The 13,149-nt window shown below is 41.2% G+C and overlaps 2 protein-coding genes across 2 annotated transcripts; one reads left to right on the top strand and one right to left on the bottom strand.

The window, feature by feature from the left end:
• Positions 1-181: 181 nt before the first annotated feature.
• Positions 182-1,337, top strand: LOC110973466 (galanin receptor type 2-like). Its single transcript, XM_022224312.2, has one exon. The coding sequence runs from the start codon at positions 345-347 to the stop codon at positions 1,329-1,331; it is 987 nt and encodes a 328-aa protein (XP_022080004.2). The 5' UTR covers positions 182-344; the 3' UTR covers positions 1,332-1,337.
• Positions 1,338-5,141: 3,804 nt separating this feature from the next.
• On the bottom strand, positions 5,142-10,206 carry LOC110973536 (uncharacterized). Its single transcript, XM_022224419.2, has 3 exons — positions 10,137-10,206; positions 8,962-9,111; positions 5,142-7,492 (listed from the first exon to the last, which is right to left on the bottom strand). Exons 1-3 carry the CDS (start codon positions 10,180-10,182, stop codon positions 7,239-7,241), a joined length of 450 nt encoding a protein of 149 aa, XP_022080111.2. The 5' UTR covers positions 10,183-10,206; the 3' UTR covers positions 5,142-7,238.
• Positions 10,207-13,149: the final 2,943 nt, after the last annotated feature.

Genomic DNA, 13,149 nt, shown 5'->3' on the forward strand with positions numbered 1-13,149 from the left:
TACAGGACAAACCAAAACAGCCATCCGGGCTGCTGAGTTTCTTTTGAGTTGCGTTTGTTACATTTTGCAAATGCTACACATAGACTGCGTTGTGAAAGCAGCCCATACTTACCATAGACAACAGCTCCAGCCTCACGTGACTGTTTGTACGACGGTTTGACTTCGCTTTACCCAATCAGATAAAGTATGACGTTGATTTCCAGCTTCGCTTCGGTCACATAAACGATGAATTCGTCTGGCAGCATAAAAACGGCCAGTAGTTTGTTTTGTTTTGAGTATATGCTGACGAGGTCTCCGGCTCTTCTGTAAGGCACTGGAAGCAGAGGGCAATTCAAATCGTCAACATGACCACTGCCGACAACCAAAACGTGTTTCTTCCTGGTAGTGGGTTTTGGACGCTGACCACAGCGATCAACATGATTATTGTCTGTCTCACTTTGCTTGGTAACGGCACCGTCATCGTAGTCATGATAGCCAGACGCCAGAAGTTCAGCTCCTCCACAAATCGTCTGATTCTTCACCAATCTATCATTGATGCCATCTCTGGCCTGATTTTCTTTTTTCTTCGAATAGTGAAGAGCTCAAATCTTCACGTTTCTGAGAGAAGCAACTTCCTAGATCAGCTGGTGTGCCGTTGCTTTGACAAAGATACCCTGTTGTGGTGGGCGTACGGTGCGTCCACGTACAACTTCGTCTTCATCTCACTGGAGAGATTCCTGGCCACTTGCTACCCGGTCAAGCACCGCAACATGGTGAAGAAGCAGAGGTTGAGGATAGCTATCGGCATTGCTTGGGCCATTGGCTTCTTCTTTGCGTTGCCTATAGTGTTCAAGTCGGAGCCCATCGGAGGCCGCTGCCAGCATGTTGTCTCTATAGGGGCTATGCAAAATCTTCTGGACTTACTATCGATTATGATCAATTACTTAATTCCCCTAGGTGTCCCTTTCTTCGCTTACGTCAAAATTTTCGTCAAACTCAAGAAGGGGCGTGACCACTCACGGACCAACTGTGGACCAGATCGTCGAAGTTGGGCCAAAAAGAATGTACTAATAACGATGCTGGTGACCAGCATCTTGTTCGTGATCTGCTGGACGCCTCGCTCGTGTGGCGTTATCATCAGGATCATAACCGGCGGTAGTGGTACAGCCACTTCGAAGACAGTATACCGAGTAATGACAATGTTGGTCACTTCTAACATGTTTGTAAATCCCATTGTGTACTGCCTCATGTACAAACATTTTCGAGATCAGCTGAAAGACCTTCTGCTGAAACGACTTCGACGCAACCAGGTGCACAACGAGCAGGATGCCATGACCACAGCTTCGCAGTAAAGGGAACCTGTGTAAGCGTACACAATTACAATTTCAATATAATACTAAGTGTTAAATGTCAGTTGTGTTTAGTGTCACTCTCATAACCAATGAACGCTGATTACTTTCCGAAATGTTTCTGTTTAACAACTCAAGGTAAAATACTTAAATAGTATCTTTACTGTGCATGTATATTTTATGTTAATCATTTTCTAAAAACAGCTGAATGTTGCTATTGACAGATTTTCTCTTGGACATGAAACGTAAAGATTCAGTTGTAAAAATCAAAGATCGTATAGAGTCAAATGGGCAAGATGGATAACTCTGCCCAAAATATGTAATTACCATGGGCGCCATGTGACCAAGTGATACGCCTGCGCAATTTACAGTAATGCTTGGGCGCAAGTTCACCAGGTGCACGTGGCTGCCGCGGCGCCTGCGCCTGTGCATTATTGTGCATTGCGCAGGCGTATCGCTTGCTCAAATGGCGCCCATGCGATTACAACATTTTACGTGTATTCACGGTGAAGTTCGCCATCTTGCGCCGCTTCTCAGCGCTATACGATCTTTGTTAAAAAAGTACATTCTCAGCTCATACGCCTGTCGAAATGTTTTTGCGTGCTGTGGTATCCACACGTAAAATTGTGAGTAGCCGCCTGCTACAGCCAGGACTCTCGGACGTATAACCGTTTTCCCCAAGCCAGAATTGTGGCGGTAATTCTGTTGTCTGGAAGCCACGGTGACAGATGCTGACAGAGAGTATTGTAAAAGCATGCTGATCTTGACCTGCAGAGAAAGAAAACGTCCAAAATGCAGACAAAAGGAACGGCGAGGGAGTAAATTTTGTAGGATCATTGTTTACTTTGATTTCTCAACTGCGGAAGCTGATTTTCTAAAGGGCTTTCATATGCTCCCTCCAGTCCGGCGGTTTCCCAGCTAACACTTTGGACACGGCATGGCAGCTTCAGGGGGCTTTTCTAAGGAAAAAATGGACATGGTTAGTAAAAATCCACTGCATAAGGCCAAAACTGCGAATATGGTTAAAAGAAAAACCCACAAACCACAAACGGTGGTCAAAACTCATTCCCTCAAGTGCGCTGGTGCCGGCTCTTGTACGTGTCACGTTGATTGGCTACTCGCCACATCAGTGCGAATAGCTTACATCTGGCCCCTCCTGCTACCACCTTCCTTCTTGAATCACCAACTGAGTAAAAGCTATCGACATAACATGCACGGGTATAATACTTACAAAAATAGCCCTTGCAACTTCACTTTCCAACAGATATCCTCAACAGGACGAATCAGAAGAGAAGTGGATATATTTTGCTATGATGACTTTTCCCATGCAGTATACTGCCCGGCAGTTAATTATATAAACTTTTTCTCCTTGGTAGAGTGTTATAATCGATGCACTTGTGTGCATACTCTTTACGTTTTCGTATGTACCTCAGCAGTCTGATGAAAATGTGTTTCTTAAAAAAGTTGGGGTTTTTTGGCCACTTATCTGGTATCAACACCATTTCCATAAAAACAATATTCTTCCTATTCTTCCCTAGTAGTCGGTTTTCCCCTTTTCACAAAGTTCACCTGCTATGATATCAAGTTGAATATGCGGGCTGGTGGTTTTACTTCTTTTAGACTATTTTCTGAGGCTTTGTGAAATTGTTCTTATTCCTCGCTGGAAAGCATCCCCTTAGACACGATGCCTGGATTGACTAAAAGAGTCTTCATCTTCTGAGCTAATGTTACGTGTACATAGTAAAGATACCTTTGCAAGATATACGTCCCCAAACCACCCACTTATCATCTCATTTTACACGAATTTTCTCTACAGCAACTTAGTTCTAAGCAGTATACATTGAGCAATTTCTAAAAATGTGAGGATGTGTACTGTAGATGGTATTTTAATTGCATACAAACTTGCTATTTTTAAGACCGTGAATGTTGGCACTTTTATTTCCTTGTGGAAATTCACACTTTGAGGATTATATTTAACATCGTGTTTAATGCAGTCAACGGTACCGAATCGTATTTATGTTGAAATATTCAAATAGTAATTTGTAATTTATCTTCGGGCGACAATTATAATTGTCCTGACTACCAGAGAGAAAAGAAGTCCATGTTGTGTCAGTTTAAATCCTTAGAAATTTTATCCGAGATTTGGATGAGCTCCAGAGTCTTAACTACAGTCTATTTGTATGATTAGTAATCGGAATTTTAATTTTAGTTTAATTTCTTTACAAATTAAATGAATTTGAAAAAAATGAAGTTAGTGACTGAACTTGGTTCACTCAAACTGTATACATATACGGATGAAGCAGTTCAGGGTAGTATATTTGCTGACGATGTACCAATGCCTCCGGTTTCATCTACTCAGCAAGTATGCTGGGGGATGCAGGCCAGAGAAATCAGCATCTTCTAGGTTGACTCTTGAATGTGGCTCATTTTTGTGAGTGAAATCAATCTGTGGAATAAGGTTTAGACATATTTGGAAGCTGAAAGGTTTTCTTGGACGAAGAAAGTGATGATGCGAACTGCCATTTTAAGATTTCGATTCACATTATTTATTGTACTCATGGCTGTTTTAATTTAATCCTGGTATGATTAATTTTTTCTTCACCGAGGTATATTTTCTTTCCAAAGTTTCGAAATGGTTCATGGACATTCACACAGAGTTAAGCATAAACTTATTTCTTTTCCATTCTATGAAACTACAATACCAGTAATATACCACAAGACTGGGGCTCAATATTGCCTTAGATCGTGAACGTTGTACCATGGATGTATTTATTTCATAACTCCTTTTATAAGCACTCGGCAGGATTCATGCCTTTGTGAATGCACCTTGAAATATGGTCGCTGGTCGGACTCCATCAGAAAGAGAAAAGCCAACGGCCAAGGGCACAATAAATGTTGAAATTAAAAGGCTATGGATTCATCAACAATGTCTGTAAGTCCATGCACGATGCCGTATCCCCCAAACCAGATCCACAGTCTTACTGGTCCCTGTACGGAGGAAGTCCAGTAGACTGGTCCAAGTCTGCTGGACTCCCTCCGTAATCAGATATTTTAAAGTTTTCATTATAGGACTTTTCTACGCACCTCCCACCTTGGTCTTGCTTGTTCCATGGAAGTGCACCTACCACCGGCGAGTGTGCAGGACCACGCCTGGAGTAATATCTCGCTATATACACTGGTTGATCAGAGCTTTATGTATAGAGAGAGTAGGACCAACTTGGAACCAAAATGGCTGTTCATAATCTGAGCAGTACAGTATGCATCTGTTTCGTCCTAATTATTCATGTGGCTTGACACACAGTCCCACAATGGAAGTTCAACAATTATTGATACATTCATGTTGCAACACTCTCTATAAACAGCCCTGTGGTTGATTAGAGCATGAATGTAATGACTCCAAGTTTATTGAAAGCTACACGCTTCAAGGACACTGCAAACGCCTGAGATCTAAGCAGTCTGGTCTCGCATTTCACTGACCTTCACGTCACATGCACAGACTTTAAATTTAAAAGCAGTTCCTCAGAATTAACACTTAAAAATAAAACGTAACCTCGACACTTGTTAACGCGCACTGGTACGAAGCCTAGACCTACACTAGAGGCAAACTTGTTGCAAGTTACGAGAGAGGGCGCAATTTTTCCTGGAAATAAAGGCTCCTTTGGTCGCAACTACACATCAGTGGTTTGCCAACGACTGTATGAAATGTTTACATTTCTGTCGCGCCTGTACCAGCGCTAAATGAAAAACTGATCAACATGGCTGTTTTCAGCCAATGAGGGGTACTTCAACTCAATGCGGATCGCCAAAGCGTGACGTCATTTTGAACCAGTAATAACAAACGCATGAAGTGTTGGTGCAAATGGTTCACGCACTGGCTCTCGCTCTGTTCCGCCCTTCTCACTTCGGTACTAAGTAATAATGACAGTAACGGCGGTAGACTAAAACAGCACTCTCAATCTACTGTTAGAGAAAACAAATATTTTTGTTCTCGAAACAGGTTATTTCACTTCAATATAATATATATCCTGTAGTGTTAACACACAGAAGTTTCTTCCTATCACTACAGTAAGTGGTATCGTATGTCGTAGGACAGGGAAATTGACAGTCAGGGCTCTGATATGAAACACAACGCAACCCTCAAAAACCTTATTCAAAATCGCAAATAACACATCTAGTTTCTCCTATAAAATGTACTGGCCAACATTAATTGTAGCCAATTTCTAGAGTGTAAGAACTAGGGGCCTATATTTTATAAGCAGTCATTTTTCTTGTTAGGTTATTTTCACTGATTTCGTCGGATTATTGCAACCATTGTGTTATGCTCCCAGTGTTGATATTTCCAAAAGGTTCAGTAGAGGAGAAAAATGCAAAACAAACATTGATCAGGAAATAAAGTAAAAGTATTTTCCGAAGCTTTGAACAAATCTTCCCAGCAGAAAAAGGACAGAATAAATTAATCAACCAACAACTGAAATGAGGAAACTGTGACTGTAATGGAGAAATTTACGAAGCAAAATAATTATAAATTTGAGAATACATTTACAAATTACACAAAAATAATCAATATAATACATCAATAAAATTAAGGAAACAAGCCTTGATGTGACCTGCAGACAATACATAGCATTTGCATGGACGAATGCCCTTTTCATGCTCATACTATCGTTGGATATTGCTGATGACGCCCTTCAATGACGAAAGGCCATCAAATCAGCAATGTCATCTTGTTTCTATGTAATCACAACACTGTTGTATGATTAAAATAGAGGGACCAAACGACATGTAAGAGATTAAAAAAAAAACATTTTCTCTTGTAAGTAAAATGAACTGGAAATTTCGTCACAAAAAATGTTTCGTACACAGTTTGTTATAGAGCCCTCACGTTTCTTAATTTCACAGTGGGTGTTAGGATTCCATTGATCGAACCCCTACACAAGCAGAAGCGAATCCACGCCCTTGCTTGTTGCATTTATAGAACACTCCAACTCGGTACGGTCAACCTCACAATGGCTGAAACTGTATCCAGTGCACGAACAAACTATTGCTTTGGGGAAAAAAAATCAAACAACACAGCAGAAATCCCCCTTCTTCCCCAAAATAACCCCGATCAGGGTCCATGCTAACAGTACTTTAAAGCAGAATGTTGGTGAACGACATTAAGTGCCCTGCAAAAATCGGCTGTGGAGCAGTGTAGTTCATATAGATTGTGTACTATTTATGTTAATGTTCTACGTTTTGCTTAGTAGACATTATTTTCGTTTGCTCAGAATGTTTATGTGCGCCTATCCAAGGACTATGCCAACAGAATGGGCAAACATCTGCAGTATTTACAGGGCAACTGACATAATTTTAGTAAATAATTATGATTATGTCGACATCCTTTGCCTTCATTAAGAATGTTTTTAATGCAAACGTTAATAGTCCGATCTGTAATTATTTTGAATCGTCCAAGTGTTGGGATATTTGTTAAAAGATATACTGAAATTGTGAGCCTGCAAGATATTGTGTCATAATTTTTAGTAATAGCATTTTGTTGCATTAATAACCTCGGCAGATGTCCGCCCAAAGCAGTTGAAGCCATCTCAATTTGTCTAAATCGGAGCAGTTATTTTTCTGCAATAAAATTAAAAATCATATGATTCCTTATGCACAAAGATGGTGCAACTGCATTGATTACGGGCAACTTCCAAGCAATTCCAGACGCAGGGAAACGTCAGTCTCCCATTCAATAGGCTCGGTGCGCACTGCCATAGCCGTGGACACTCTCATCGAACAGGTTAGTGACCGGGGTGTTGGCGTCAGTGTTACCGATGAACGTCTGAAATGAAACCAAGTAAATACTTTGTATTACAAAAATCGACTTTTTTTCCTGCCATAGTGCGTCTCCGCCCTCCTCACTTCGCAATTTTATCAAAAATCAACAAAACTGTCACTACTGGAAGATGAAATTTGTGTGTCGGGGATCCAGTCCTCCATTCGGTCGCGGCCCCCCAAGTGTCGTGGGCCCCGGGTCTGTAGATCTGCTAGAGTCATCCCGTCCTTCTTTGGGGTTGAACCCTCGACCGCTGTGGATCCTGGCTCCGTAGGTCTGTTTGGGATGGTTACATCCTCCACCGGAGTTGAACTCTCGACTGCTGCGGGTCCTGGCTCTGTACGTCCTTCCGCTGCGGGAGAAAACGGGAAACAAGAACGGTATTTTTAGCTAAAAACGTCAGATTTAATTGTCCCTGATAATTATAGTAAAATGAAAGGAGTGGTAGCACACATTCCTGCACGTGTGGCGCAAAGCTGTGTCTTAAATTGGGGGAATGGGGAATGAGGATTTGTGTGTGGGGGTTCACTTGCCAGACTATGAGGAGGGACGGCCTAACATTATATGACACTATTTAGGCGATTATAAAGATGTGCACCTGTAATATATAGGCCTCTTACATTTATGAAAAATCTTTCATCAGAATTGCAAATTTGTGGCTTTTAATTTTTTTGACTTATTCATCTCCACAAACATCATGTTGAATGTGCCCGAAGCCGCGTTGGCTTTAAACATACCAAAACATATCAAAAGCCTTACAAAAAAATCCTGCACCCCGCTGGATACGCCACTGTTTCCACTTCCTTAATATTCTGAAAAGTGACTCTCCCTGAGAGGGCGATTTGTTCAGGGTTCTGTTTCACCAAACGATTCTGATCGAACAATTCCAGACATTAACATTCCAGATATATGAACCTTTCTTCCCGGCTTCCTCCATAACCACAACAATTTAAGCCCAACAGAAAAGGCTATAAATATTTCGACACCTAGAGTTTGGGAGGTAAATTGGCCACCCAAACCAAAATGAATCTATCTGCCTAAAATCAACAAGAGAGAAATAAGAGGGAACTTCATACCACAACCAACTGGGCGGATTTCAGAAACACCTAAGGTTAACTTTTGTGTTTGTGTTGTTTTGATGACGTCATGGGGAGATAAACACAGCAGGCATGCATGAAGCATGCGCACAGATATATGTGTAAGTTGGCATCGTTGCTGACCAAATACAAGTTAAAACGAGGAGTTTTGATGACGTGCAGATGATGCATAATATGTACATAATGAGTGTTCTGAGACTGGCGTAAAATGGAACTCGCGGAAGTCCATTTTTTTTTCCAATTTTTCAACCATAAATGGGAAACTTGTTCCATTTGATCACGTTAATTTTTGAAGATGGTTTTGCACCTGCTGTGTAAAGGTTTTTATTGGGGAAAGAATGTTTCCAACGCTCTTTACTATAAATTCGTTCAGTTGTATATCTTCATTTGAGCTAAAAAGATGCCTGAAAAAGGTTATAAACTTTCTGAACGACCAACAGTAGTATTTCATTAACAAAATAAAACCTTTTACACGAAATCGCTTAAAAAAGATTTATTTCAACATAATTATTGCTGCAGCTTAGCTCAGACATTTGAGACTCCTCAGAGTCGTCGGGGGGTTGAAGCCAGAAGACAGAGAATCTATACTTCACAAATCAAAAAAATATAAATAATTCTTTTCCTATTACACTGCCTTTTTTTTTAATTTGTGTCAGAGCAAAAATTTCTGTTTCAGCTCCTGAGCAATGGCATAATTATTTCACTAGAAGTAAGGGTAACTTACCGGCTGGGATACGATCCCTGTTTCCCGGGCAACGCTCTCGTATCTCTCGCATGACTTGTTGCATCCAGTGGCCAGGGTTATTAGGGTTTGGTTTCGGTGGGGGACCGAAGTAACACGTTCGTGCTGTGCCCTCCACACCACTCATGAGGGCTTGGAATCAAACACAAATGAACATCAATTAATATCACAATGACTTTTGTATTACTGACTGTGGCAATACTTTCTTAAGCCATTTCTTTTAAACCGCATTCGTTGTTAAATTTCTATTCCTTCGGCCATATTCTCTTTTGATTTAGCTGCAGCGAAGACGATATATGTGTATTTAAGTTCAGGACGGACAATGATCATGATAACTAAAATGTCATTCGGGAGAGCTCTCAGTTGACTTATAACTGACTGACATCTCAGCAGAGATTTTCACTATTATATGCTGAATAAAAACACTTGAATTCGAGCGGACAACGTTCACTCCTGCACATTCCAATCTGATTTTGTCTATAAGACTAACTCTATAATATGAATTAAGAAATGTAAGCCGGTGTAGGAGTAAGCTTGTAAAACTGATTAACGTTTTGTGCCATCCTCTTCCATGCTTCTGTCTTTTCTTAGCTATGACCAGAGAACAACTCTACGACAAAATGTTGCTTGGAAACTTAGCAGCAAACTACCAAGTTCGAAGTATTTAAAACAATTCACATTCTTCATTGACTTCACAAATATGTATGCTTTTTAAGGTTTTCTTTGCAGTGCACACAACAATGAAACCAACCTTTATTATTTTGAAATTAGTTTTCTAACTGTGATCGTTTATCGACTTTGGCTTCCTCTTTCCTGTCCGCTGTGATTCATCAGTCAGCACCAGACAAAAACCTAGAGACGTCCCTCCAGTGCTAGTAATTTCATTTGCTTTTCCAATATTCTTCCAAAAAAAGTGAAAGATAATTTTACTTTACTGATTCATACTAGTGTTAATGTCACAGATTTGCCCAGATTGAAGAGGTCAGGTTGGCATGTAGAGCTAACGAAGAAAAATAAACCGTTCCTTTACGTCAACACTCCTGTTAAAGGACAAACATGCAAAACTCTCCAGCGACCCTCTAACGAATCGTCTAAAGATTCACTGGCAAATGAAACGGGGCCTAATTACACTTGGGCATGAAGGAAAATAGGCTTACCCGCTAGCGCGGACACAATCACGGTCAACGTTCCAGCTCTTTCCATTTTGTCAGATGCAAAGACTGAAGTTTTGATTAACAGTCGGTACGTCGCTCACTTTTATCCCCGACTCTAAAACCATCCCACTGTGTCTGCGTCACAAGGCTGATGTCATTTTAGCCAATCCCAGCGAGATTGAACTAGAAACTAGGATCCCTTTCTTTGTGTCTGATTGGTTCAAGGAACATAGGCGGGATCTTTACAGTAAGCGGGAAGCGCGGTACGACGTGAGGTCAAAATACAAACGCTTTTGAAAGCGTCGAACGCTTTGTAAACAGTAAGCCTCACGGACGGTCAACATCGAACAGACGAACGCTTCAGCGAGGCTGGCCAAACCGTTGCGGTCGAGTACACCTTGCACTCTGCAGCTTCCAGTAAACAATGGACAGCTCATCGCATTACGGCATCATAGACTTCTGCGGTCTGGTGGATTAGTCATAACAGTAGCTCTTTACTTTGCAGCTCCACAGCAGGATTAAGATCGGCAGACTGTTTTAAACATCCTGATAAAATATGTGTATTGATTAGTTGTATTGCGCTGTCGGTTTCCAGACCCAGTCTTTTCAGGTCTCAGTACCCTGTAATCTTGATATTTTGTCTCGGTATTGTGAGTTAAATACACACCTAACTGTATACCTGCAGAATCGAATATACTAACTCGAAATAGTATTTACCTGAATCATTCAGGACGTAGTGTTCTGTTCGCCAACATGTAGTTACAGATAAAACCTTTTTTGGCCCGTGTGCACAAGCTGGGACTCAGCATTGCGCGCTCGCAGGTTTTCATGTGTAGGCTCGAGGAAGACACGTACGCGAACTACGCGCTTTCTACTTCGAAGCTGCACCTGCACGATTTAAGGATACAAGTACATCTTTTTCTTGTAGTCAATAGTACATACGTGCACGTTTGCAATATGTTTTGTACGTACCATTCTTTTGTACTCTTTGAATACTTTGTGGCTGCACAAAATTGTTGGTGGAAAAAACAAACATGTCGGGTTTTATACTTATCTCTGGTGGTTGACTTTACCTATTAAACATTATTGCACTATAAATTAAAACAATAAACACAATTTAATCTAGTGCTGCAGGCGAACCGCCGAACCGAGGCAAAAAATATCAAACAAGGCACTTTTGAACCGAACCAAACTGTTTGGTTCGGATGTACGGCTTTAATAAGGCATTTTATTGATGGCACGCGGGGAAACATACAAAAATACAAGAAAACTTAATAAAAAACAACGAAAAATGGTTAACGAGTTATACGGCGTGCTCCACACGTGCGTGAACATACTAAAACTTACAATGGCCCGCATCATGAGATGGTTGTAAAAAGCATGTGGTGAGAATCACTCAGAAATCAACCAAGAACACGCAACGTACGGCATTGTCGCTGCATAACATTTCTAAATTCTCACTACATCCAATCGTGCTCATGTATATTCAGATTATTATTTTATTTGTCAATCTCCGAAAGCCACGCCATTACGTTCCATATCAGGGTAATGACGTTCCATATTAGGCCAATGGTCTCATAAATGGAGTGCAAAACGAATATTGGTTGGATGCCGATCACAGTGGGACTTGCGCTCGATCCAAGGCATCCCCGGATAAAAATTTGGCCAAGCGGTTTGGTGCATGTTGTGCTTCAGCGCAGCGCGCGAGGAGATTTTTGTTCGTGCGGTGGCCTAACTTGTCTTTCATTTGACCATGACGGGTTTGATCGTAGTGCAAATGCATTGTAATGGAATTTTTGCCAGATCCCCAAATAACAAAAATGCTGTTATCCCTTCAAAAGAGGCTGATGGAAAATCGCCCCTTTGGTCACGTGCACGCCGCCCTTGAAAAGGTTCCTCCTCAGATATGCAACAAAAGCCATTTTCGTAATTTACGAAGGCCATTTATTTTGCAAAAATAACCAAAACACAATTTGCTCGAAATTTGATTTTAACCTTGTATTCTGTACTGGAGGAAAGTCCTATTTGAGCATGCTGGGATTTTTTCTATTTGCACAAATCTTACGGTCGTTTTGTTGAGTCAAGCGTGGTCCGAACACAACCGCTTCTGGTCGGCAAAACACGGTCGGGAACTGTCACACCCTCGAAATAACTCTATATGGAATGTACTCGTAAACAAACTCTGGGAAAACGTTTATAAAAAAAGGTATTCAAATCAAAGTTGCTCGCGGATCGGGAGAGATAGCAGATTCATAATTTTACACGTAGAAATACTTTATAGGCCTTTGCAGCTCGATCGTAGCGAGCCTTTCATGTCTCAGTGTGCATTGTACTTGTACATGTGTGTACATGTCCGAACCCAACTGATCCGAAGTTCGGCAAAAAATGTCAAAGCCCTGTCTGAACCGAACACATACTTGCAGCACTATTTGATGCGGAGTTTGACATTTTTTTTATTACCTTCAAAGAATATGGTACACGGGACAGAAGTTCCAAATAAATTCATATTGCGTCTATGTGAATATTTCCTTTCATAGACGATAGATTAGGCGGTAAAATGAGGCAACCGTGTTTGGCATTCCCCGTCACTCCCATATAAACGCATTTATTTTCCAGTCTAAAAAACGCTTAAACACGAACAATTATCTTGGGGCGATGTTTTTTTGTCATGAAACCAATAAGATCTTGCTGTACGTGGTGGGTCGAACATTGCGCTGTGCTTGTCTTAGTTCAACTAAGTTCAACTGCGCAGTCATTGTTTAGGCAGAGGCGCATCATTTGCGTGTGCACACCCCAAAATATTAGCTGGAACTCCTCAGAGACACGTCACCTAGCCTCTCAGTGCATTCATTTCAAAAGCAGCGCCATATACCAACAATTGACAGGGGTAGTGTGCGCCTGTGGTCCCTCTCCCGACTTTCCGCTTGCAGGCTTAAATGGGTCATTCACTAAGCAGATAATTATCTATCGATGAGGTACGAAGTTGAGTATACGTGTACATTGAACATCGGTAAAA

This window comes from Acanthaster planci, linkage group LG17, assembly GCF_054643075.1.
Source record: "Acanthaster planci isolate LZ-2023a linkage group LG17, COTS_SCS, whole genome shotgun sequence".
Classification (NCBI taxonomy): domain Eukaryota; kingdom Metazoa; phylum Echinodermata; class Asteroidea; order Valvatida; family Acanthasteridae; genus Acanthaster; species Acanthaster planci.

Coding starts and splice junctions, on each gene's coding strand:
- LOC110973466 (XM_022224312.2), top strand. CDS start 345: ATGACCACTGCCGACAACCAAAACGTGTTTCTTCCTGGTAGTGGGTTT.
- LOC110973536 (XM_022224419.2), bottom strand. CDS start 10,182: ATGGAAAGAGCTGGAACGTTGACCGTGATTGTGTCCGCGCTAGCGG. Junction 9,112..10,136: donor GATTGTGTCCGCGCTAGCGG/GTAAGCCTATTT, acceptor TTTGATTCCAAG/CCCTCATGAGTGGTGTGGAG. Junction 7,493..8,961: donor CAGGGATCGTATCCCAGCCG/GTAAGTTACCCT, acceptor TTTCTCCCGCAG/CGGAAGGACGTACAGAGCCA.